At 43.4% G+C, this 27,227-nt stretch overlaps 1 protein-coding gene and 1 long non-coding RNA gene across 2 annotated transcripts in view; one reads left to right on the top strand and one right to left on the bottom strand.

Annotated features, from left to right (window-relative positions):
* Nucleotides 1-328: 328 nt before the first annotated feature.
* On the bottom strand, nucleotides 329-4,767 carry chchd1 (coiled-coil-helix-coiled-coil-helix domain containing 1). Its single transcript, XM_041176384.1, has 3 exons — nucleotides 4,602-4,767; nucleotides 3,570-3,688; nucleotides 329-1,366 (listed from the first exon to the last, which is right to left on the bottom strand). The coding sequence occupies exons 1-3, from the start codon at nucleotides 4,735-4,737 to the stop codon at nucleotides 1,253-1,255; spliced, it is 369 nt and encodes a 122-aa protein (XP_041032318.1). The 5' UTR covers nucleotides 4,738-4,767; the 3' UTR covers nucleotides 329-1,252.
* Nucleotides 4,768-8,348: 3,581 nt separating this feature from the next.
* LOC121270766 overlaps nucleotides 8,349-27,227 on the top strand; it is a 51,094-nt gene continuing 32,215 nt past the window's right edge. The window contains exon 1 of the long non-coding RNA XR_005941613.1: nucleotides 8,349-8,433. This is a non-coding gene — a long non-coding RNA (uncharacterized LOC121270766). The remainder of the gene's footprint in view (nucleotides 8,434-27,227) is intronic.

The following is a 27,227-nucleotide window of genomic DNA, read 5'->3' as shown; positions in this document are numbered from 1 at the left end:
GGTCTCAACAAATCACACCTGTGTTAACATTGACACCAAGTCCAACAACTCGCCATCTCCCACTTACGAGACCATCTACTTGAAATTAGAATTATGTGATAAACACAGATCATTTATGTTTAATAGGGAGGGCAGGGAAAAGCTGTGGATACAACAATCTCCCTCGTTGATATTTGACAGATAGTCGAACAATTTACCATGTTCAAGAAGACAAAAATTAATTAAGATTCTAATACATCAGTGAGGAGAAACTGGCGTTACAATGTAATGTTATTGAAAACATCCACAAAATACTTCCGCACTATGTAACAAAATCACTGCTGGCTTATTGGTTGTAAGTACAGTAAGTACTGGAATTCATTTATTAGACCGAGTCAAATGGAGCACAGTAATACAAGATGCTTTCTTCTGTGATTACAGAGGGTTTGGTATGATTTTATACAATTCTGTGACAATATTGAATAACACCTCAGGAAGGCTTATTTCACTGCTGTCTTAGCAATAGTTGACTATTTGCAAACAATTGAAAAAGTGCAACTCCCCAAACTTGTTCTTTCATATACAAACTGATAGACCTTCCCAAAAGTGAGTGATTTTGACTTTGCTAGATGAAATTGGTTGGAAACACTGCTGGCTGATCCATTGAAAACAGCATCAGCTGGAGAGGTGCAAGATGGGTTTGAGTTGGAAAATCCCACAATGGAATTCCGGACCTCAGACACTGCCACCACTGGGAAAGCTGTGGATAAAGGGATGGTGCACTATAGGGAAGGAAGCAGAATCAGCCCAAACTGCACTAGTGCACCTCCTCACATCTAGTTAAAGAAAGGCACAGATAAGAGACATGGGATGGGATCTTCACAAATGGGAATTATGTGTGGCGTAGTAGACCCAAGGAGAGAGAATAAAATGCAACACAACCCACAAAAGGCACAATAACAGCAAAGATAAATTAAAAATTAATCCTCTTGTGCATTCAACAACTTCCAGATATGAAACATTTTGACATGTATTTCACAAAATACAATAAATTACCATAATTTTTATTCAGTAAGACCCATTTTCTTGAACATTTGTGTATCATAGCCAAGGGCATTGTCTATCAGATTTCTACTGTTATTGTTGGACATTATATTCATACAATTTTCACAGAAGTTGTATCCACCAGAAACAAGTCCTTCAGATAGGCTGAAGAGGTAGACAGCAGCCTTTTGAATCTAAGTAGTTCTTATACATGCTTCAGAAGAGGATTTTATGTCACTTGCTTTTTGTTAGGATATCTCTGGAGCAACTTTGTGGCTTGCTTGGGAGTCAAAGTACCGGTTTGTCCCACCTTGTCCAAATTTGCTCTTGCTTTCCGCTCAGCCTGCGAGATAGAAATTCCTATTCAGACATCAGGATGACTACATTTCGTTTCCCAAAAATAGACTTCATTTGTTAAATTTATAGAAGTACATTATATGACAGTTCAAAGTTGACCTCAAATAAAATAGAAACAAGATCAGTCCCCTTCAACAGTATGTGTCATTACACTTACAATTATAGCTTATATTTACCATAAAGCCCAAAGGCCTTTACACAATTTCCAGCCCCTCAGTATACTATGGTGGAAAGGCCTTAGATGGTGGCCTTTCCCCACTGAGCCTTTGCAGCTGCCCCAAGCTTTAGTGCATCCCTCAGCACATGGTCCTGGACATTGGATTGTGCCACTCTGCAGACTCCGTCATCAACATAGTTCTTTGCACTGGAGGAACAAGAAGTTTCAGGCAGAGCAAATAACGTCTTTCACTGAGTTGATGATCCTCCAGGAGTAACTGATGTTTGCCTCGGAGTGCATCCCTAGGAACAGCCCGGAGAGCAGAGTCCTGTGTTACAGAACTGCTCAGGATGAACCTCGACAAAAACTCCTGCATCTCTTTCCAAACCTGCTTCATAAAGGCACGTCCCAGAAGGAGTTGGGCAATGGTTTCTTCCCACCTCAGCTGTGTCGAGAGAAACACGCAGAGATGAGACCGCGAGCATACAGGAAGGACCTGCCGGGGATGGCCCTTCTCACCGCTAGCCATTTGAGATAACAACACTGGTAGCTTTGATCTGTACAACTGGAATGCCTGAGATGAAGCTTCAACTTTTGCTTGTGAAAGCAGTGCCACAGAAAGCAATGGATTTGGTGAGTGAGGCCTCAGCAGTAATGTATTGGAATTGATGGCAATCAAAAGTCACAAGTAACCCTAAACAACCCATTACTGCCAGCGTTCTTCAAACACTGAAACTCTAACAAAGAGAAGAAATCCCAACAAATGTTTAAATGAAATCCATGAGAAGGCCACCCAAAATCTCCAAAAAAAATAAACTGAAGCGTCTTCAATTGAAGCTGCATTCTAATCCATTACACGGAATCGAATGTCACAGGCTGGACAAAGTGCAAAATTACTGTGCAGTAACTGTCATGTCATTCCACAATCTCATCCAAGATTCTCCATTTCTTTAAAAAGATCTTTTAAAGCTAAAAATATAGTGAAATTGCCAGACAGATTTCAGTGAGATAGCATATTTACATAACTCGTGGACTTGACTAAATAGAATGCACATTGTGCTTTGTTGTATGTTAAATGCATTCATTGTTTGTGATGCCTCAGTTGAACCTGCCTTCTTCACAAGAGTTACTGTCAGTTACTCTAACTCATTCTAAAGCTCCTGTCTAACTAAGAGTTGGAGCATGTTCCCAAATCTGAGGCAGATAGGCTTCTCAAAATCCCACGCAGGGCACAAGAAAAAGTTTGGCATGCGATAGGTGTTCCTCCCTCTCCCTATTGGTTCTTTCACATTTAATGCTCCTATTACATTTCTCTCCTGTTTCATGTGGCAGCTCACCCTTTCCCTCCACAAAGATAAGACATGTGGAGACTGAAGGAAATCTAGATTGATTAAGTCTTTCTCCACCTCCCCCACAACCACCTTTCCCATCAGCATTCTTGTGAAATTGGCAATTATAGCCATTGTTTTCCCAATACATTTTGTCTTTCCCATAAATATACCAACATTATCTACAGTTCCAGCATGATAAGGGTGTAGTGGTAATGTTACTGGGCATCATGTGGTTAGAATTTTCAGTGTTAAATTTTCTGATGTTATACTGCACTGTTGCACCATCATTCTCTACACTTCTATACCCATAATTACACATTTCACTCTGCAATATTGTTATTATATATTTATAATCTAAAGGCGCAGGCGAATGCTCTGGGGTCACAGCTCAAATCACACCACAGCAGCTAGTGGAACTTAAATTCAATTAATTAAAACAAAATCTGGATTGGAAAGCTAGTCTCAGTAATGGTGACCTTGAAACAGTCTTCAATTGTTATAAAAACCCATTTGGTTCACTAATGCTCCTTATGGAAGGAAACCTGCCATCCTTTACCTGGTCTGGGCTATACTTGTACCCAGACCCACGGCAATGTGGTTGATCCATAACTACTCTCAAAAAAGGGCAATTTGGAATGGTAACAAATGCTGACCTTGTCAACAACGCCCACGTCCCACGAATGAATGAAAAAATTGTTTACCTCTGCTTTGGCTGTGCACGTATAGAATGCCTGGATCTCTTTGGTGCAGGGTCTCTCACTGAACTCATTTTGTTTCCAGCAAGCCATCATCACCGACATCTCCGTGATACATGTTGCCTCTGTGAATCATTAAAACATTGGCAAGGTTAGTAGCTAGGAAAACTTTATAACATATAAACAGCTGAGATTCTGCCCATTTTACAGGGTGAAATGTAGATGATGGGCTCACAGCCATAAGCCAGTCTCAGCTTGAGAACAGACAGTAAAAACATGGTACATCAGAAGGTAGCATCAAGTTCGAAATTTTGATTATAGTAACAATGGAAGACTGCCAGAGATAAGAAAAAGAGCTTGAATTTAAATAGAGACCTCAGGACATCTCAAAGTGCTTTACAGCCAAACAAACGCTGCTGTAATGTCCCATAAATGGTAATAAAATGACCAGATAATCTGTTCTGTTTTTTTTAAACTGATGTCAGTTGGGTTATAAATATTAGCCCCAGAGCACTAGGGAGAAGTCTCATCCTCTTCTCGAAATAGTATTACATAGGAAAAGGGCCACCGAAACAGGTCATTCGGCCCATAACAGTCCATGCCTGCATTCATCATCCACACAAGCCTCATCAAATCTACCATCATAACGCTCTATTCCCTTCTCCCTCGGATTCTTGCCCAAATGGATCTGCACAATTCACCTCAACTACTCCCTGTGGCTGTGGGATCTTTTACGTCCACCTGTGACGGCAGACGGGGCATAATTTAACATCTCAAGACAAAGACGGTACCTCCGACAGTGCGGCACTCCCTCGGTACCGCACCCGGAGTGTCGACCTGGGGTTTTTTTTTTTAAAAAAATGAGGACTCAAAAAGACTCTGACTCAAGGAGGAGAGAGAGTGCCACCCACTGAGCCCGGGCTGGGTCCTCAGGGAGAAAGGATGAGGCTGGGGATGCTCTAAAAGAGATTTGGGTGCAGATAAAGCGGGGCTAGCATGGAGCTGCTGGGCCGAATGGCCTGTTGCTGCTTCCCCCACCTCCCAGCCGGCTCTTCCTGTTCGCCACCCTGTCGGCCAGCACCAGCGGCTTGTTGGGCTTCAGCACCGGCCGCCCGTGCTGCCTGCTGACCAGCCAGGCCACCCGGGCCTGGACATTCCCTCCGGCCGCCGCCATCGCCGCCCAGCTCCAGCTCCAGCTCCAACTGCGCCTGCGCCTGCGCCCGCCCCGCTGCCGGAAAGGGGCTGCGCCGGCGGGGCGGACGCTGACCCGCTGCCGCAAAGCAGGAACACCTGTCGCAAATATCACCGTTGCAAAGACCCAGCTGTAACAAGCTCAGATCCAGGACAGGACATGTTTGCTGGTGTTTTGTGTGGGATGTAAACAATGCTGTTTAGTGAGACCAACTACAATTACACATCCTATTGAAATCTCTTCTTAACTAATGCAAAGTTTGCTTTCTATTTTGTTCCCTTGATTCTTTAATGCCTTATTATTTAATTTAATCCCAGCATCACAAGTGACTACACGTCAAAAGTGCTCCATAAAGTGCTTTGCGAAGTCCACAGGTTGTGAAAGGTATTATGTAAATGCAAGCCTTTTGAGCTCAGGGGTGACAATCTAGCAATTGCAGTTTATTTCTGCAAAAACATAGTGTCTAATTAATGTGCTGTGATGTAAGGAAATGTAAGATTCCCCCCCCCTCCACCCCCCTCCACCCAATATCTTACTGTTGTGACTTGTGAGTCCCCCTTGCACACTTGTTGTGGGGCGACCGAGTTGGTGCTTTAGATCGAGTAGTTCTGCAGACACTTCTTACGTGGAACACACATTCTGTTTATTTACAAGGTACTCAGGTGCTTCTACACCAAACTCTATCTACACACTTCTGTTGCTCACTTGCAGACCCTGGTTTCCAATTAACTACAGAGTTAGCCCATGCCATTCCACTATTGGTTACACAAGATCATGTGATCTTCCTTTATAACATCCTTCTTAAAGATATACTACACATTAGATCAAACCATAGTTACCACATTTATATAATTGATAAAATGGAAAGGGAAAATGCTGTAATAACCACTTGCTCCACTGAATACAGTGCCGTGTGTGACTGGATTGTGAGATGTAATTTTGCACAGATTGGCTTAGGAAAGTCATAAAACCTCCCCCAAAGAAGCCAGTGCTGACAAAAAAAAATCAGATTGTGTAGCCAAAACGAGGTCCTAAAGTAATTACTTTACTTTAAAGTAATTACCCAACAAATGAATTTCTAACTGACAGATCAGGTTGAAGGAAGGAATAGTCCCTGTGCCAGGTCCATTGGTTGTGGATGGGGATACAAACTGTCGTTGAAGCAATTCCTAGGTGTTTGGCCACATAACATTTGGTGCAGTTCTGAGATGTTATGCACAGAAGGAGGCCATTCTTTCCATCATTGAGTCCATGAAAACCCTCTGTGGAGAAATCCAGTCAGTCCCATTTCCCAGCCCTATTCCCTGAAAGTTTATTTCCCTCAAGTGCCTATCCAACTTCCTTTTGAAATTGTTGATTGTCTCCGATTCCACAAGTCTTATGGGCAATAAGCTCTAGATCTCTATCACATTAAAAACGTTCTTTCTCACATTCCCTAATAAATAAACTGGAACTTTACTCTGCAATAAGTTGCAAAAGCACCAAACACCTCCTGCACATTGAGAAACAGTGAGAGCGAGGATGTTTGTTTTTTAAAAAATCCTGTACATTTCCAAAACTGTTCCCCACTAACAAGATATTTTTAATGGGGAAGAATTGTTTTGGAACTTGCCAGCCACAGGCTGACTAGAAGAGGGAAGGAATTAAAACTTTTCCATGCAGAAGTGATGGAAGTTTGGAACTCTCTTTCACAAATGACAGTTGATGCGGAATCAATTCTAATTTTAAACCTGAGGTTGATGAATTTCGATTATCCAAAGTTATTAAGGGATAGGGGCAAAGACAGGTATATAGAGTTAGGTTGCAGGTTAGCCATGATCTATTTGCATGGCAGAACAAGCCTGAATGGCTAAATGGCTTAATCCTGCACCAATGAAATCAAGCAAGCAATGCAAGTTGCTGCAGGTATAACAAGTGCCCTGTTTTGCTGCCATAACTCCACAGGAAATGCAGCAAACCATCTCTTTGATGGACTCAAGGGCAGCAAGCACAACAAGGAATAGGAATTGCTTAATCGGAGAAAGCTTGGATGGTGAGGCCTTGGATGGTGAGGCATGGGAGCTGATAGCTCGTCAGACCAATACAGGGTGGAACTTATCTTCTGGGTCATCAGCACCCAGGAGACTGACCATCCAACCTGGGAGACTCCTGCCCAATCTATGAGGGTTGCAAGTTTCAGATTACCTCTGGCAAACAAGGTGGCTGGAAATGCATCAAAGCTTGCAACACAGGCAAGCAGTTAGAGACAGTCATCCTGGAAATTCTATGTATCCTGGCTGATTTAGCCAAACCCAAGACTAAACCATGAAGAGGCCATCTGATTTGTTCACCTTACGTGACAGCTGATGAAAATGAGCCTGGTTCATGCTGGAATGTCACATCTGGGAGAACAGAAGTCACCATTTGTGTAGCTAACTCTCCCAGTGCTCCTTCTGAACCCCCTCCAAATCTCTGTGACCCTCTCCACTCTGACAACATCACCAAACTCTCTGTTCCTCTGACTCTGACCTCTTGTGTGTCACCCCCCCACCCCCCCCCCCCCCCCCCCCCCCCCCCCCCCCCCCCCCCCCCCCGCCCCTCCCTTTCCCCCAGTTGTGCTCTGGTTCCCACTGTCTGAAATTCACTCCCCAAAACATCTGCCATGCGTTTTCCTCCTTTAAGGCCCCCCACTAAACCCATCTCTTTGACCCAGTGTCAACAATGGTCATGGTAGGGAAATAGCTAGCAAAACCGAGAGGGGAAAGAAAATGAAAGAAAAGGGAGTGAGGATTGAAAGTGAAGACTGGGCATAGGAAATGGAGAGAGATGAATAAGGAACCGGAGGGAGTGGGATGGGGTAAGGACGCTGAGTAGGAGACAAGGGAGAGAAAAAAAAAATGCATTTATGGGGAATCTAGATAAGAGTCATCATGGCAAAAAAGGAGGCTATTGGCCCTCTTGAGTCCTTTCTGGCTCTCTGTGAAGCAATCCAGTCAGATTAACACATGAGGAAGAAAGGAATAGAAGGATATGCTGATGGGCTGAGATGAAGAAGGGTGGAAGGAGAGTTGTGTGGAGTATAAACACCAGTTTGTACCAGTTGGGCTGAATGGCCTGTTTCTCTGCAGTTCACTCTATGTAATTCTTTGGGTCCCCCAGTTAACTCACACCTCTATGAAACATCTCAGTACATGATGTTGTTGTTATTGCCTTAAATGAAATATAGACGTATCTTGCCTGATGTAGATACAGGCTGCACAGGATGGGAGAGAGTTCCACTCTCCAACAGTGATATCCCTCATCTAGACAAGCAAAAAAAAGAGAAAAATTCAGCAGTAAGAATCAATTCATAACTTGTCACTTCAGGCTAGAGAATCATTGAGTTTTTTTAAATCTGCTCCTCACAAAAGTCATCCCTAAAGCTGTGACAGCTTGTTATTGAGTGTGAAGTTCAGATTTTATCTGACTAGCATTAGCTAATTATACCAACTGGGATGAATGTGGAAGATACCAGACATATACGTCAGCATGAAGCCTTAATTCAATTTGTATTCTGACATGTTCAAACTCCTGTTAATTATTAATGCTTTCACTTAGAGTAAGATCTGGAGATCTACTAATCCATGACAGTGTGAATAAAAAATGAACTGCTACTTGGCTTCTGGTGAGCAAGTTCGTACTCAATTATAACTTCGGCAGGTAAGTGACAAGCTCATTTTGTCCATCATAATTCAGCGGCATGTCTGGGCTGATGTGTGCCTTGCATGAGAAGTGCCTTGCTACACTAATTCATACTTGCGGATGAAAATGAAAATGTTGGGACACTCTCCCATTTTGAAAGCACTATGTCAATGCATGTTGTTGCTTCAAAACACAGTTGGAAGAATTTTGAGCTCCACAAGAACACAAGTACACAAAAATTGGTGCAGGAATAGGCCATTCAGCCCTTCAAGCCTGCTCAGCCACTTGATAAAATCATGACTGATCTGATTGTGGTCTCAACTTCACTTTCCTGTTTTCTCACCGTAATCCTTGACTCCCTTGTTGATCAAAAATCTAACTCAGCTTTGAATATATTCAATGACCCAACTCCACTGCTCTCTTGCGGGAGGAGAATTTCATAGACTAACAACCCTCTGAGAGAAAGAGAAATCTCCTCAACTCTGTCTTAGTTGGGAGACCCCTAATTTTTAAACTGTGTCCCTGTTAACAGAGGGCATCAAAATACTATTATATATAAAAGATGTACAGAAAGTACCTTTTACATTCAAGGACACATTTTACTTAGTATAAGGTATCTGCCCCTGTAAACAGGGGAATGCATTGAGTGGACAAGATACGTAATGAGGAAACTGTAAATGGGACCGAGCTATGTAGGGTAGGGTTGCCAACATGGGTTCATGGGTTCATGACCAGGATGCCTGTCTCCAACTGCCCCCATCTCCACACTCTTGCCATGTCATCCGATATGCCCAGCCTCTTGAGGCACTGCCTTCCCATCCCAATCAGAAAAAAATAGACTCTTGGATGGTTCCTGACTGTCAGTAAAACTGTTGGGTATGGCTGTGATTGCCCATTTTGTCAAGAGTCCCATTCACCCATCAGTCCTGTTCTCGCTGATCTACACAGTCTCCCAGTGAAGCAATTAAGGCCTCGATTTTAAAATTCTCATTCCTGTTTTCAAATCGCTCCATGGCCTCAACCCTCCCTATCTCTGTAATCTCCCAAATCCCCGCAACCCCACTGGGATATCGGTGCTCCTTGAATTCTGACCTCTTTGTGTGTCCAATATTTTAATGACTCCACAGACGCGCCTACAGTTGCTTGGACCCTAACCCCTGGAATTCTCTGGCATACCCCTCCGACTCTCTATCTCTCTTTAAGCCGTCCTTTAAAACCTACCCCTTAGAACAAGTAAAAACAAAGTACTGCGGATGCTGGAAATCCGAAATAGAATCAGGAAGTACTGGAAAAACCCAGCAGGTCTAGCAGCACCTGTGGAGAGAGAAGCCGAGTTAACGTTTCCAGTCCGTATGACTCTTCTTCTTTAGACCATGTATTTCGTCACCTGCCCCTCTATCTCCTCGGTGTCAAAGTTTGTTTGGTGCCTGTGAAGCGACCGAAGATGTTTTACTGCATTAAAGGCACTATATAAATACAAGTTGTTTTCTTGTAATGCTAACTAGACAGCAAGGTCTGGTTTCGCACTTGTGTTATGCCTCAATGAGTTTTTTTCAGCCTGTGCTTTCATAGGCAGGGTACCCCAGTAATCGATGGCATTGGATTAGCAACACTGTTTTCATGAGAGTTCATCATCCCACTATGGCAAGTTGCGAAACTGAGTTCAATAAATCCTGATCATTTAGGGCTGCCTGAAGAGCAATAATCATGACACTGCTTTCAGAACCCTTTCATTTAATTTGGTTTTCAGCTCCCCGCACATTACTGCTTTCTCCTTCTTCCCTCCTAATTAGCGTGTGCTCATGCTTGCAGACGTGTTTCCAAAACTCACATTATCAGAAGAAGTTTCATAGACTAGGCTTGTAGAAGATTAAGGGGTAATCTAATTGAGGTACATAAGATGATTAAAGAATTTGATAAGGTGAATAGGAAGAGAAGCTATTTCCTCCGACGGCAGGCTCCACAACAATAGGGTATAACCTTAAAATTGGAGCTGGGCCATTCAGGGGTGTTGTCAGGAAATACTTTTCCAGATAAAGTGTTGTAGAAATCTAGAACTCTCTCTCCCAAAAAGCTATTGAGGATGGGGGCTGAGGGGAAGTGGGCATGAGTGTGGAGTTAAGGACACAATCAGATCAGCCATGATCTTATTGAAAGGTGTTGCAGGCTTGAGAGGCTGAATGGCCTAATCCTGTTCTTACTTCTGATATTCTTATGATCTTATGTAACATAAAATGTCAAAACTGAGATTGATAGGTTTTTGTTGGTCAAGGGTATTAAAGGTAACAGCACCAAGGCAGGTAGATGGAGTTGATCAGTCAAGATCTAACTGAAAGGTGGAGCAAGCTCAAAGGGCTGAATGGCCTCCTCTTGTTTCCATGCTCCTATGTTTCATTATAGACCCATTGCTGTTAAAGGTTTTCCTAACCTTTATACAGGCAGGTATGCAGGATATGCTCTACCATACCATTATCTGACTTAAAAATGACTTTACTAACAGTGGACTGATCTTTAGAAAAACTCAGCTGAATACATTCAGTGTGTGACTCAGACAGCAATCTGGATAACTGATGAGCATGTCAGGCAGGATCTAATATTACCTCAATGTTTGGCAATTGGCCTGATATAAGGTATTAAAGAATCAATGCCTTGAAAACTATTTATTGTGGGAAGGGTTAGTCATAAGTATTGAGAGCCAAGTTTTACTTGCTGCTGCAGTACACCAATGAAGAGTATTAACCTTCACTTTGCGTAAGAACATAAGAACTAGTCACGTGACAATGACTGCAGTATCTGTTCAGTGTTAAACATTGGACAGGACGCCTGGGATAACTTTTGCTAATGTTGCCACTGGATGTTTACATCCATCTGAGAGAAGCAAGTGGAGCCTTCAACAATTTAGCACTGGGGTGCCAGCTTGGAGTATGTGTTCAAATGTCTGGAGTGTGACTTGAAGCTACAACCTTCAAACTGTGAGGTGGGGGTGCTAGCCATTGAATCACTGATGATGCTAAGGATCTAGTCAGGCAGTCAGCACCACCATAAGATCAATCATCTGGTGACATTTGTCTGCACAGTGGTGGGGAGTTCCAGTTTACTCAGGGAGTCTGAGTTGCTCTGGCAACATGCTCTTTTTTCCCATCTATGTTGTAGTATGAAGCAATAGATGGTGTTGGTCGAGGCTCCAGCATCACAAAGCCAACCAGAAACCTCTCCTGCTCTTACCGCCTGCCTGTTTGACCATGTTATGAACACATCTTTCTTAGTCATCAAGTCTGCTGGAGTAGTTTTCCAGAGGCTTTGACTAGTAATGTGTCTATGTGATGCATGTAATAATAATATTTTTCATATTCGTTCATGGGATGTGGGCATCGCTGGCAAAGCCAGCATTTGTTGCCCATCCCTAATTACCCCTTGAACTGAGTGGCTTGCTAGGCCATTTCAGAGGGCAGTTAAGGGTCAACCACATTGTTGTGGGTCTGGAGTCACATGTAGGCCAGACTGAGTAAGGACAGCAGGTTTTCCTCCCTGAAGGACATTAGTGAACTAGATGGTTTTTACAACATCAATGATAGTTGTCATGGTCACCATGTGAGAATGTGTGTATTAATCCCATCAGGGCTGCTTTAAAATTTGAATCCCGTTTTCTAAAAAGGTAGTGAAGTTCAATAAAAGTGTCCCTGAAACTGTTGGATTGGCATAAGAACCCCAACTGGTTCTCTAATGTACTTTAGAGAAGGAAACACACTGTCTTCACCTGGTCTGGGATATATCAAACTGAAAGGTTATCCCCATCCAGCTCCTCTCTCTAGAAAAAAGACAGGAGAGTGATATGACAGAGGTTTTTAAGATTGTGAGAGGGTGGATCTAGAGAAGATTTTATTTGTTTACAGGGAAGACCAAAACTAGGGGCCAAATATGAGTCATTAATAAATCCAACAAGGAATTCAGGTGAAACTTTTTTACCCACAGAACAGTGAGAATGTGGAACTCACTACTACATGGAGCCGGAGATGGGACCAGCATAGGGGAATCTGGAATGAGAAAGAAAGAGAGGGGATATGCTGATGGGGTTGGATGAAGTAGGGTAGGAAAAAGCTCATGTGGAGCATAAATACTGACATGACCCTGTTGGGCCAAATGTCCTGTTTCTGCACTCAAAGCTGTGTTACAGATCACTCAAGGAATCCAAGTTTCCATAGCAACATGCACACATAGTCAGAAGCTACAAGAGAGACCCCAGCCTCCTCTCCATTACACAGCTGACCAGGAATCTCTCCTGCTCTTACCACCTGCCATTCATGTATGCTGGAATTATAAACACACCTTCCTTAGGCCTCAAGTCTTGGGTTGGGATTTGAACCTAGAGCTTCATAACTCAGAGGTAGGGACACTACTCACTGCACACAAGACCTCACAAGCACTATGTAACACTATTCAATACATGTGACTCCAGTCTCACATTAATGTACTTGATTCTTAACTGCTTTCTGAAGTTGCACAAGCAAGTTAGTGAAGAGTACCCAGAGCAACAAGGGATGAGCAATAAATGCCAACCACACCCAAATCCTGGGAAAGAATTAAAGACTTGGGGCTTTATATTTACTGTTTATAATGTGATCTCTTGTTTCAATATGTTGTAGATTTAAAATACACTCCGGACTGTTCGCTGTATCTGAATCACATTCTGGGAGTCATGAATGAAATATCTGATTAGATTCTGTCATTGTTATTTGGGATCTGTGCTTATATTGAATTATGTAAACCAAATAATCGTTAACAACCAAGTAAGGCTGTATTTCTTAAAATAATAAATTAGTTTTTGCCTAGTTGTCAGCGGTTGCAGATTGAAATCATAGATGAAGACTCCATTGCTTTATTCCCAGATTTCAAGGTGAGCCATGTCCACTAGGATCAGTAATCAGAGGGCATGGATTTAATAAAATTGGAGGGCATGGGTTTAAGATAATTGGCAGAAGAACCAGGGGGAAGGTGAAGAGAGTTTGTTATTTATAGTCGATGAGTTGTTATCATCTGGAATGCACTGCCACCAAGATTCAATACAAGCAGATTCAATAGAAATATGAATAACACCTTTCAGGAGCTCAGGACACCCCATAGTGCTTCACCGTTAGTGAAGTACTTTTTGAAGTGTAGTTACTGTTACACTGTAGGAAATTTAGCAGCCAATTTACACGCAGCAAGCTCCCACAAACGTCATAGTGAAAATAGCTAGATAATCTGCTTTTGTGTAATAAAAGCAAAATACTGCAGATGCTGGATATCTGAAATAAAAACAGAAAGTGTCGGAAAACCTCAGCAGGTCCGGCAGCATCTGTGGAGAGAGAAACAGAGTTAATGTTTTGAGCCCAAAATGACCCTTCTTTGGAACTGCATCTGCTTTTGTGGTGTTGATTGAGGGATAAATATTGGCCAGGACACTGGAGGGGAGAGCACCCCTCCTCTTCGAAATAGCATCAAGGGATCTTTGTAAGGTTAACATTTCATCCAAAAGATGGCACTTCCAACAATGCAGCACTCCCTCAGAGCATTAGCCTGAATTTTTGTGCCCAAGTCTGTAAAGTGGGACTTGAACCCACAGCCCACTGACTCAGAGGCAAGAGTGTTACCCATCAAACCACAGCTGGCATTTATGGCTTAACGTTCAAAAGAGAATTGGAGATATTTCTGAAAAGGAAATTTTTTCAGGCCTACAGGGACAGAGCAAGAAGTGGGATTAATTGATTACTTCTTTCAAAGAGCTGATCAATGGGCTGAATGGACCTCCTGTGCTGTATCATTCTATGATTCGAAGAGAAGTGCAGGTGCAAGAATTCCAGTTGCCATTCTAAAGGTGAACTTCTCAGGTATTTTGCTTGCAGGGTTATGGACAAAAAGTGTGGATACAGATCTAAAGACAAGTCCTCTTTCTAAAAGCCAGCACAGGCACTATGGGCTGAATGGCCTCCTTCTGTTTTATGGGTTTCTATGATTCTATATATATTTAAGGGTCTTTGCTCAACTCTCTTTGGCTGACTTGATAGGACAGAGTTTTTTAACCTTCCTTTCCTCTCCTGAAGCTGTTGGGTGACTTTCAATGCAGCTGGAGACAGCTTCATTTAATGGTAAGCTTTGGATTCACATCCAGGGACAAGTTTGACAGGTGTCAGCTTTATCCTCTGACATATTAGGCATCAGGACAGATTTACATCCCGCAGTTCATCAACTGAACTGATGTGTTGTTGCCAGTGCCAATCAATCCTACCGATGAATCTGGCTCAGGATCAATAGTCTCATTCTGAAAACCACTGAACAATGCAGTTGAGCATGCAATTCCAGAAAACTCTGGGGCTTATGCCTCTTCCATTTCCCATGAATGTTGATGTCTCACCTCCAGTTGTCCCCTGGTACTGCTTCAGATTGCACTTCTGTACTAGGTATGCAGCAGACATTTTCATCAGATTTGGAAGCAGCCACCATCACAATCCTTCACATCATTATTCTTTACATATCCAATCATTGAATTGAACCCAAAGTTTCTCCTCCTGATTTTTCTTCACTTGGGGGCACAAGAGATGAAGATGATGGATCTGGGCTATGTTTGTATCTGTCCAAGCTAAGCGGAAGTCATTCAACTAATCGTCATTGTGTCCGTGTCGACTCTTTGAGACAGAGATCCAATTATTTATTCCACCAATGCTTTCACGGACAAGCACATAGGGCTTCTCTGTGATGACAAATCATTTTTGAGAAGGAGGAACAAATTACTGTTTCTGTCTGTAAGCATTTCAGAGTCTTGTTATGAACTTATTTTCTACTAGTTGAGCAAAACTCTCATAGGAAGGTCGATACAGTCTGCAATTTCCCAAGTCACATTCATCCAAACTCTTAATCAGCAATAGTACCTTTTTTTAAATGAAAGAACATGTAATGAAGCAATGATCATATTCACTGTGTACGTATGTAATATCTGCATTAGTTTACTCTGTGTTGCATTACTGTTGAACAAGGTACATCTGGTATAGATTCAGGAAGTTTTATCATGAATGAATGGCTTGGTGTTGAAGAGGAAATATCAATCAGAATCCGAATTTTAAGAAGATAAACCGCGTGAAGGAACTGGTTTACTCAGACAACCACCTGGGCTGATAAGTGGCAAGTTAAATTCGCGCCACTTATAAACGTGCCAGGCAAAGACCATCTCCAACAAAAAAGAATCCAACCACTTCTTGACATTCAATGCATTACCATCGCTGAATCCCCCACTATCAACATTCTGGGGGGGTTGACCAGAAACTGAACTGGACCAGCCGTATGAATACTGTTGCTACAAGAGCAGGTCAGAGGCTGGGAATTCTGAGGCAAGTAACTCTCCTCCTGAATCCCCAAAGCCTGTCCACCATCTACAAGGCACAAGTCAGGAGTGTCATGGAATACTCCCCACTTAACCTGGATGAGTGCAACTCCAAAAACATACAAGAAGCTCAACACCATCCAGGACAAAGCAGCCCACTTGATTGATCCACCAGCTTCAACATCCACTCCCTCCATCACTGTGCATTATGTTGAACACATCGCGTTCTTTTTCCAAGCTAAGAAGAAGCGTGCAATCCTCTTATCCGTGTGTGGATTGATCCGAAGTTTAATGGCACCCAGTGCCCTGGATTTGAAAAGTTTTGATGATTTAGTGAACCTTGTGAAGAATTATTACCAGCCCAAGCCCTCAGTGATGATGCAACAGTTCAAACTCAACTCAAGAAATAGAGCCCGGGGAGACAGTCACTTGTTGTGTGGCAAGTCTGAAACAGTTAACAGAATATTGCAAGTTTGGTACATCTATCAATGATATGCTTAGAGATCATTTGGTGTGCAGTGTAAATGAAGATGCGATTCAGAAGAGATTACTGTCTGAAACAAACTTGGATTTTCAGAAGGCGCAGGAAATAGCACTGGCCATGGAAGGTGCAGTGAGGGACTCTAAAGCCACACAGGGAGCGGAAAATGATGCCGTCTCCACATTGGATGGAGAGTTCCAGCCAAAAAGTGCGTGAAAATGCACAGCTCTGATGAGAAGCGGGAAGCAGCCACAGATTTCAGACAAATAAAAATAATTGACTTTGCAGCAAAAACACAGAATAAAGATAACAGAGGTGGAGCAGACAACCTTTTAATTAATTGAAGGCTAAAAAAATCAAATGTTTTTACTATCATCGAAACGGACACCTCATGAGACATTGCAACGATAGAATCAGGCAGACTTTCAATCAAAAGAAAAAACCCCATGAGATCCATAACACAGAAGAGCCTGAAATAACATATTCAGATATTTATTCATTGTATAATTTAAAGGTAGAAAGAACAGAATCAATCTATGTAACAGTGAGGGTGAATAATGGAAATGGATACAAGCGCTTCCACTACGGTGATAGGTGAACATACTTATAAATACCTGAACCATGGAGAACGTAAATTAAATTTGGAAGAAGCAGATGCCAAATTGAAAACTTACAGAGGAGAAAACATCAAAATCAAAGGCATAAGCAGGGTTACCATGCAGTACAGAAGGCAGTCATCGAAATTACCCTTGATAGTGGTAGCAGGTGAAGGATCAACCTTCCTTGGACAAAACTAGCTGAAGGAAATCAAATTGGATTGGACTGAGATTTTCCAACTGAGAGCCACTGGGTTACCTGAGCAACTTCAAAAATACGCCTCAGTTTTCAAAGATGAACTCGGGAAGATCCAAGAGTTACAAGCAAAAATTCATGTTGATCCAGACTCTACCCCCTGATTTATGAAGGCAAGACCGGTATGCAATGCGAGAAAAGGTAGACACCGAATTGGATAGATTAGAGAAACTGGGAGAGATACAACCTGTGCAGTTCTCGGAATGGGCAGCATCAATAGTCCCTGTACCTAAGCCAGACCAAAGTGTTCGAATTTGTGGAGACTACAAATTGACTGTTAATAAAGTGGCTAATTTAGACAGGCACCCTGTACCAAGAACTGAAGACCTGTCTGCGAAGCTGGTGGGTGGAATCGCCTACATGAAGCTTCATATCAGCCATGTTTATCAGCAATTAATGTTAGAGAAGGCTTCCCAGAGGTTTGTCACAATCAATACATACAAAAGGCTGTACCAATACGCCTATTTGTCTTTTGGCGCATCCTCTGTATGCACCAAATTCCAGAGGACAATGGAAAATTTACTGCAGGGATTGCCTCACGTTATAATTTGACATCCTCATGACAGGACTCACTGAAAAAGAGCATTTGGCAAACTTGGAAGAAGTTTTGAAGCGTTTTTCACAAGCGGGAGTGCGATTAAAAAAAAGAAAACTGCACATTCCAATGGAAAGAGGTAGTCCACTTAGGTCACAGGGTAGATGCACAGGGCCTCTACCTGGTTGAAGAAAACACGAGAGCCATTAGAGAGGCACCAGCACCAAGGAACACCTCTGAGCTAAAATCATTCTTGGGGATGATCAATTACTATGGACGCTTTTTGCCTAATTTGTCGACAATAAATTAGGAGGAGGTGGTGGCATAGTGGTATTGTCACTGGACCACTGGTAATGCTCTGGGAACCGGGGTTCAAATCCCACCACGGCAGATTGCGTCCAATAAAAATCTGGAATTAGAAATTTAATGATGAATGTAAAACAATTGCTGATCATCATAAAAACCCATCTGGTTCCCTAAAAGGGAAGTAAATCTGCTGGCCTGCATGTGACTCCAGACCCCACAGCAATGTGATTGACTCTTAAATGCCAGGGTAATAAATACTGGCCTGGCCAGTGATGCCCACATCTCATGAACTAATAAAAAAAAGAACTGGAAACTCTGTATTACCCACTCAAAAGAAAAACACAGGAAATACTTCCTTAGGGAGTGGGAGCAGCACTCTCCCATCGAATGGACAATGGCTCAGAATGACCTATTGGATGTGTATCAAGAACACTCAATACAGTGGAAAAAGGATACCCACAGATAGAAATAGAAGGCTTGCCAATCATCTTTGGTGTCAAGAAATTTCACCAGTACGTACACAGCAGTCATTTTACCATTGTTTCGCACCACAAGCCCACATAGATTGTTCAGTGAGGACAAGGCTAGACCATCCATAGCCTCAGCAAGAATACAGAGAAGGACGTTGATCCTGGCAGCGTATGAGTATACTTTCATCTACAGGCCTGGAAATCAGATCACAAATGCTGATGCACTTAGTCATTTGCTTTTGAAAGAAAATGATGAGGATGTTCCAGTTCCTCAAGAACTTGTTTTATTATTGAACTTCTTAGATTCATCGCCGGTATGTGCTAGACAGATTAGAGATTGGACAAGTCGAGACCCGGTCTTATCCAAAGTACGTGAACAAGTTCTTCACGGTTGGTCACAAGAACAGGATTCTGACGAAATGAAACTGTATTTCACAGAAGATATGAGATAACCAGCCAGGGTGGTATCTTATTGTGGGGCGCACGAGTGATTGTTCCTCCAAAAGGAGGACAAAAGCCAAAGTTAACTGAACTACATAGTACACATTCAGGTATTTCCCGAATGAAGACCATAGCTTGCAGCTACCTATGATGGCCTGGAATGGATGGAGAAAGAGAGAGCTTAGTGAAAAGATGTGTGCAATGTCAGCAAGTGCAAAAGTTACCTCCAACAGCTCTGTTACACCCCACACGGGACTGGCCAGGAAGACACTGGGTGCGATTGCATATGTGGAACTTTTTATGGGAACAATGTTTCTCCTTATTGTTGATGCTCACTCAAAATGGATGGACATATATGAGGTAAAGTCACTGATATCTTCTGCTACAATTGACAAGCTACATCAAAGCTTCAGCATCAACTGACTCAGGAGTGGTCATATCAGCACGGCATTTACAAGTGCTGAGTTTCGACGGTTTATCAGCCCCAACAGTGTTACTCATGTAAAAACTTCACCATACCACCCTTTCTCGAATGGACTGGCTGAGCAAGCAGTTCAAACATTCAAAGCTGGTATGAAGAAATTAACTGGAGACTCCATAGTGACCAAATTAGCACATTTTGTTTTCCATCATAAAACCACCCCTCACAGGACAACAGCAGTCAAACCTGCAGAATTGTTGATGAAACACCGAGATTGAGCTTAATGACGCCAGATTTAGGGGGTAAGGTGGAAAGGAGTCAGGGAAGTCAGAAAATTGTACATGACTGGCATAGTTGTGAGAGAAAGTTTACTGTAGGAGAGACGGTAAATGTGAAAAATTTTGGTGAAAGGCCCATGTGGTGAAATAAGTGCAGCTACTGGACCTCTTTCTTACCACATGAAAGTGGAAAACCAAATCATGCGGAGACATATAGATCATATAAGGAGGAGAGAAGCAAAGTATCAGGAAATGATTCCTCCAGTGTTCACGACTGCATCAACATCTCCTGTTGAAAGAACTCAACTGAGTACAGATGTGTCTGAAGGATTGGCCGTACCTGCGAGAGTTGAGGGAATAGATTTGCAGGTACGCACTGAAGAACCTGGTGTTCGGACAACACCAGAAAAGGAGGTTCCTGACAAACTGTGGAGCTGAGACATTCTACACGCATCAGAAACCCCCAGAAAGACTGAATTTGTAAATTACTTATCTGTGTAAATAATTTGATATTTTGAGAAGAAATGTAATTGTAACTGTAAAATATATTTCTGAGTAAAGGGGGAGGGAAGTGGTAATCTGGGGCAGAATATTGAGCTCAGCAAGTTGGCGCACGCCTGGCCTATCAGAGCGTAAAATGACACATGATGACGTTGGGTGAGCTTCCCAACATCATCGTGTAGTCCCACGATATTTCGTTCGGTGGGCGCGCGCTGGAGTTGGCTGCGTGCCCGCAGACAATTAAAAGGCTTATTAAGGCCATTAACAATTTACACTGTCCGTCCAACCTTACAGTTGTCGGGCAGGCAAAAACGCCAAGTGGCCTTTACACCTTTTAGGAAACCTCGCGGGCGGGATAAGGTTTCCTACAGCAAATAAAAATAAAATAAAAACTTCACACTTGAATTAAAAACATGTCCCTGCTCATGTGACAGATTCACATGAGGGGACCTGTTTTATGGCATTTTTATTCTCTTCATTATTTTTTTTAAACAGCGCTTTATCTCCCTGAGACAGCTCCGTGCCTCAGGAAGATTGAAGCGCTCTTTCGCACTCACCCTCCTCCCCCCACCCCCCTGCCCGCACAGGTAGCACTGAGCGCTGCCGCTAGCGCTATACGCTGGGCAGGCCTTCATTGGCCCACCCGCGTAAAATCATGGCACGGTGCCGATCGTGGGCGGCAGTCAGCTTCCTGATCGCCCCCACCGAGCACCCCCGCCAAGGGCAAAATCCTACCCCGATGTGTAATACACCTTTAAGAAGAATATTATAATAGAAGAACACATGATCTTATTATCTAATGAAAGAGTAGCGCTGGTTACCTTAGTAGTCTGTAGTATGTAGTTAGTCGTCTAGAGTAAGAGTCTGTAATGTAGACAGGGTTTTAGTTGTAAGCACATAAATATAGCTGCTGAGTTCCTTTGTAAATAAATAGAATGTGTTCTACATAAGAACCGCCTACTGATCTGCTATGTCTATGGTACCAACTCGATCATCCCAAAACAAGTGTACTACCCGGATCCATTAGTCCAGCTAAACTAGTGACCAGAATCCAACACATAATAACTTCCTAAATTGGAGCCATGCACAGGAGAACTATAACAAAAGCAGAGCAGTTTCAGAAATTTGAGCTTGGTGCTGTTTGAAATGCAAGCCTGACAGCCAAAAGTGTTCACTGGGGTTAGTGGGAAAACCCTGTTGTAATTGTGTCAAACGTAACGCATTCAAACAAAACTTCGACCCACAAGAGGTAACATCTTCCACACAATCAGTATCGATCTTCTTCCCTTAGATAATGGTTCTGGTTGGATATTATTTGGAGTCTGTTTCTCTTTGTGTGTAAGCGTATTCTTTGAGTTATTAATTCATTACTGGTGAACACATATGGAAGCGATGATGATGGATCGTGCAGATGTCATTGCACAGATACACCCAAATCAGTCTCATACAGGTTCCATCTTGCAAGATTTTTGTTGCAAGACCTAACATTATGTTGCATAAGCAAGTTATAAATAATGATACAGATTTTAGGCATTACACTAATCTTAATGAGTAATTGTGCAAATATTTGGTTCCCATGTAAAGTCTAACATGATGGCCGTTGTTATCATTAGATATTGTGAGTGTTTTCAATAACTTGACTGTGTGCTGCCTGTGTGCTAACTTGCAACAAATCTTGTTCACCCAGCACCATCCCCACCCCCCGTGCTTGCTGATCTACATTGGCTCCTTGTAATAAACTTGGGAAGTGCAGGACAGGTTTCTTGTAGGAAACTGTAAATTTGATTAACAGACTTCAGAGGAGACTCCATGCTTGTTCCAAGACCAAGGCTAAAATAGCTCTGCCCCTAAGATTCCCTACACTTAGAGCTGATTGGTCTGTATAGTCACATGATCCCCATAACAGTAAGGAATGGTTTAACTTACAATCGTTACATTCCTCTCCCTTTACCCTCTTATTGACAAAATATCTTAACCCATATCATATACAATTATACAAGCAAAAAACAGCAGATACTGGAAATCCAAAACAAAATCAAAAATACCTGGAAAAACTCAGCAGGTCTGACAGCATCTGCAGATAGGAACACAGTTAACATTTCAAGTCCGTATGATTCTTCATCAGAACTAAAGAAAAATAGAAAAGAGGTGAAATATAAGCTGGTTTAAGGGGGGGTGTGCGACCGGTAGAGCTGGATAGAGGGCCAGTGATAGGTGGAGATAACCAAAAGATGTCACAGACAAAAGGACAAAGAGATGTTGAAGGTGGTGATATTATCTAAGGAATGTGCTAATAGGTGACATTAAGGGTAGAAAGCAGGACGAGCAAGGTACAGATAGCCCTAGTGGGGGTGGGGTGGGGGGAAGGGATCGAAATAGGCTAAAAGGCAGAGATAAAACAATGGATGGAAATACATTTAAAAATAATGGAAATAGGTGGGAAAAGAAAAGTCTATATAATTATCTGGAAAAAAGGGGGGATGGGAAAGGGGGTGGGGATGGAGGAGAGAGTTCATGATCTAAAATTGTTGAACTCAATATTCAGTCCGGAAGGCTGTAAAGTGCCTAATCGGAAGATGAGGTGCTGTTCCTCCAGTTTGCGTTGAGCTTCACTGGAACAATGCAGCAGGTCAAGGACGGGCATGTGGGCATGAGAGCAGGGTGGAGTGTTGAAATGGCAAGTGACAGGGAGGTCTGGGTAATGCTTGCGGACAGACAGAAGGTGTTCCGCAAAGCGGTCACCCAGTCTGCGTTTGATCTCTCCAATGTAGAGAAAACCACATTGGGAGCAGTGAATGCAGTAGAGTAAACTGAGGGAAGTGCAAGTGAAATGCTGCTTCACTTGAAAGGAGTGTTTGGGCCCTTGGACGGTGAGGAGAGGGGAAGTAAAGGGGCAGGTGTTGCACCTTCTGCGGTTGCATGGGAACCCGCTGACAAGGGTGGTGCTGTTGTTGTCTGGCGCACTGACCTCTACCTTGCAGAGGCTGAGCGTCAACTCGCAGACACTTCCTCCTACTTCCCCCTGGACCATGGCCCCACCACTGAACATCAAACCATTGTTTCCAGGATTGTTACTGACCTCATCTCCTCTGGAGATCTTCCTTCCACAGCTTCCAACCTGATAGTCTCCCAACCTCGGACGGCCCGCTTCTACCTCCTACCCAAGATCCACAAACAGAACTGTCCCGGTAGACCGATCGTGTCAGCTTGCTCCTGCCCCACAGACCTAACTTCTTGCTATTTTGACTCCCTTCTCTCTCCCCTTGTCCAGTCCCTTCCCACCTACATCCGTGATTCCTCTGACACCCTACATTATATCAACAATTTCCAGTTCCCTGGCCCCAACCGCCTCCTCTTCACCATGGACGTCCAATCCCTCTACACCTCCATCCCCCACCAGGATGGTCTGAGGGCTCTCAGCTTCTTCCTCGAACAGATGCCCGAACAATCCCCATCAACCACTACTCTCCTCCGTCTGGCTGAACTTGTTGTCACACTGAACAATTTCTCCTTAAACTCCTCTCACTTCCTCCAAATAAAAGGTGTGGCTATGGGTACATGCATGGTCTCGAGTTATGCCTGTCTCTTTATGGGTCTGTGGAACATTCCTTGTTCCAGTCCTGCTCCGGCCTCCTCCCACAACTCTTTCTCCGGTACATCGATGATTACTTCGGTGCTGCTTCATGTTCTCGTCTGGACCTGGAAAAATTTATTAATTTTGCTTCCAATTTCCACCCCTCCATCATTTTCACATGGTCCATCTCTGACACTTCCCTTCCCTTCCTTGACCTCTCTGTCTCAATTTCTGGTGATTGACTGTCCACCAATATCCATTACAAGCCTACCAACTCCCACAGCTACCTCGACTACAGCTCCTCACACCCCGCTTCCTGTAAGGACTCCATCCCATTGTCTCAGTTTCTTCGCCTCCGTCACATCTGTTCTGATGATGCCACTTTCCAAAACAGTTCCTCTGACATGTCTTCCTTCTTCCTTAACTGAGGTTTTCCACCCACGGTGGTTGACAGGGCCCTCAACCGTGTCCGGCCCATCTCCCACGCATCCGCCGTCACACCTTCCTCTCCCTCCCTGATAGGGTGATAGGGTCCCCTTTGTCCTCACTTATCACCCCACCAGCCTCCACATTCAAAGGATCATCCTCCACCATTTCCACCAACTCCAGCATGATGACATCACCAAACACATCTTCCCTTCACCCCCCTGGTGGCATTCCATAGGGATTGTTCCCTCCAGGACACCCTGGTCCACTCCTCCATCACCCCCTACTCCTCAACCGCCCTCCCACGGCACCTTCCCATACAACCGCAGAAGGTGCAACACCTGCCCCTTTACTTCCCCTCTCCTCACCGTCCAAGGGCCCAAACATTCCTTTCAAGTGAAGCAGCATTTCACTTGCACTTCCTTCAGTTTAGTCTACTGCATTCGTTGCTCCCAATGTGGTTTCCTCTACATTGGAGAGACCAAACGCAGACTGGGTGACCGCTTTGCGGAACACCTTCGGTCTGTCCGCAAGCATTATCCAGACCTCCCTGTCGCTTGCCATTTCAACACTCCACCCAGCTCTCATGCCCACGTGTCTGTCCTTGGCTTGCTGCATTGTTCCAGTGAAGCTCAACGCAAACTGGAGGAACAGCACCTCATCTTCCGACTAGGCACTTTACAGCCTTCCGGACTGAATATTGAGTTCAACAATTTTAGATCATGAACTCTCTCCTCCATTCCCACCCCCTTTCCGATGCCCCCTTTTCTCCAAATGTTTATATAGATTTTTCTTTTCCCCACCTATTTCCATTATTTTTAAATGTATTTCCATCCATTGTTTTATCTCTGCCTTTTAGCCTATTTCGATCCCTTCCCCCCACCCCACCCCCACTAGGGCTATCTGTACCTTGCTCGTCCCGCTTTCTACCCTTAATGTCACCTATTAGCACTTTCCTTAGATAATATCACCACCTTCAACACCTCTTTGTCCTTTTGTCTATGACATCTTTTGGTTATCTCCACCTATCACTGGCTCTCTACCTGTCCCACCCCCCTTTAACCAGCTTATATTTTACTTCTTTTCTATTTTTCTTTAGTTCTGTTGAAGAGTCATACGGACTCGAAACGTTAACTGTGTTTCTCTCCGCAGATGCTGCCAGACCTGCTGAGTTTTTGTTTCATATACAATTATATACAGTTCATGCCATTATAAATTTAGTCTTTGAGGAAGTTTTTGGATTTGAGTAGAGTGATGCAACTCTACAATTGAAGGTTCTTCCATTGGATCGACTTGCACAGGGACTGTAGCTTCGGGGACATCCCTTAGACAGTGGCAGTTCAGAATTATTTACTTCAACAGAGACATCAGGTATGTTCATTCTTTGTTGATCTAGCACCTCAGGACTCGAAGTTTCAACTTTGATTTCAGGTGGATGAACTGGTCGTTGGAGGATTTCTCAACTGCTGAGATGATCCATGTGTTTCCTAACAATCCTGTTTTCCACTTCTACCTGATAAGATAAAGGACCTGTTTCAGAGGTGATTTTACCAGGAACCCATCTTGGTCCAGTTGCAAAATTTCGTACAAAAACTCTTTCTTCCACAGTAAACTCTCAACCTTTACTGTGAACATCATGATTCGCTTTCTGACTCCCCTGGTTTCTCTCCACCTTCCCCTCTAAATTAGGGAACACTAGACTCTGAATACTGGGGTTACCATTGACCAGAAACTGAAGTGGACCAGCCATTTAAATACTATGGCTACAAGAGCAGGTCAGAGGCTAGGAATCCTGTGGTGAGTAACTCACCACCTGACTCTCCAAAGCTTGTCCACCATCTACAAGACACAAGTCAGGAGTGCAGCTCCCACAACACTCAAGAAGCTTGACAGTCTGCTTGATTGACTCCACATCCACAAACATTCATTCCCTCCACCACCGATGCACAGTGGCAGCAATGTGTGCTATCTACAAGATGCACTGCAGGAACTCACCAAGGCTCCTTAGACAACACCTTCCAAACCCATAACCATCTAGAAGGACAAGGGCAGCAGATAGATGGGAACACCACTACCTGGAAGTTCCCCTCCAAGTCACTCACCATCCTGACTTGGAAATATATCGCCGTTCCTTCACTGTCGCTGGGTCAAAATCCTGGAACTCCCTCCCTAACAGCACTGTGGGTGCACCTACACCACATGGACTGCAGTGGTTCAAGAAGGCAGCTCACCACCACCTTCTCAAGGGCAACTAGGGATGGGCAATAAATGCTGGCCCAGCCAGTGATGCCCACATCCCATAAATGAATTTAAAAAAGCTCAATCTTGTACAAAGTCGGCGCTTCATTAACAATTCTGAAGGTGTTAAACCAGTAGTCGCATGAGGAGTTGTGTGATAGTTGAACAGGAATCTTGAAATTTGTGTTTCTAATGTTCCCTCTGATAGTTTTTTCATGCCTGTATTAAAGGTTTGTACTGCTCTTTCTGCCAAGCCATTAGACGAGGGATGGTAGGGTGCTGCTCTGACGTGCTTAATCTCATTTAGCTTCACAAATCTTTGGAATGCAGTGCTAGTGAAAGCAGTACCATTATCTGACACAATAACTTCAGGTAAACCATGAACACTGAAACTCTGGCATAGTTTTTCAATGGTTGCAGATGAAGTAGGTGATCTCACTTCAAACACATCCATCCATTTGGAATGTGCGTCAATAAACACGAGAAACATGGTACCTAGAAATGGACCTACATTGTCTATATGTAGTCTAACCCAGGATCGACCAGGCCACTCCCACGGATGCAGTGGGGCTGAAACATGCAATTTCTATTGTTGCTGGCACTGGAGGCAGTATTTCACCATTCTTTCTATATCACTGTCTATACCTGGCCGCCAGATATAACTTTGTGCAAGCATCTTCATTTTTGAAATACCAGGATGCACTATGAAGTTCTTCCAATGATGGTTCTCTTCCCTGCACAGGGATCATGGCTCCTGCTCCCCATAATAAGATACCATCTTGACAATTTAGTTCGATCTATGTACAAAGAATGGTTTTAATTCTTCAGAAACCTGTCCATTTGACCGTCCTTATAAGACTTGTTCACTGACTCTTGCTAAAATTGGATCCCGATTCCTCCAACCCTTTACCTGTCTTGCACAGACTGGTGAGGAG

Source organism: Carcharodon carcharias, chromosome 28, assembly GCF_017639515.1.
Source record: "Carcharodon carcharias isolate sCarCar2 chromosome 28, sCarCar2.pri, whole genome shotgun sequence".
NCBI classification, from domain to species: Eukaryota; Metazoa; Chordata; class Chondrichthyes; order Lamniformes; family Lamnidae; genus Carcharodon; species Carcharodon carcharias.
The sequence above is the reverse complement of the archived record's forward strand: the minus strand, read 5'-3'. Positions and strand labels throughout refer to the sequence as shown.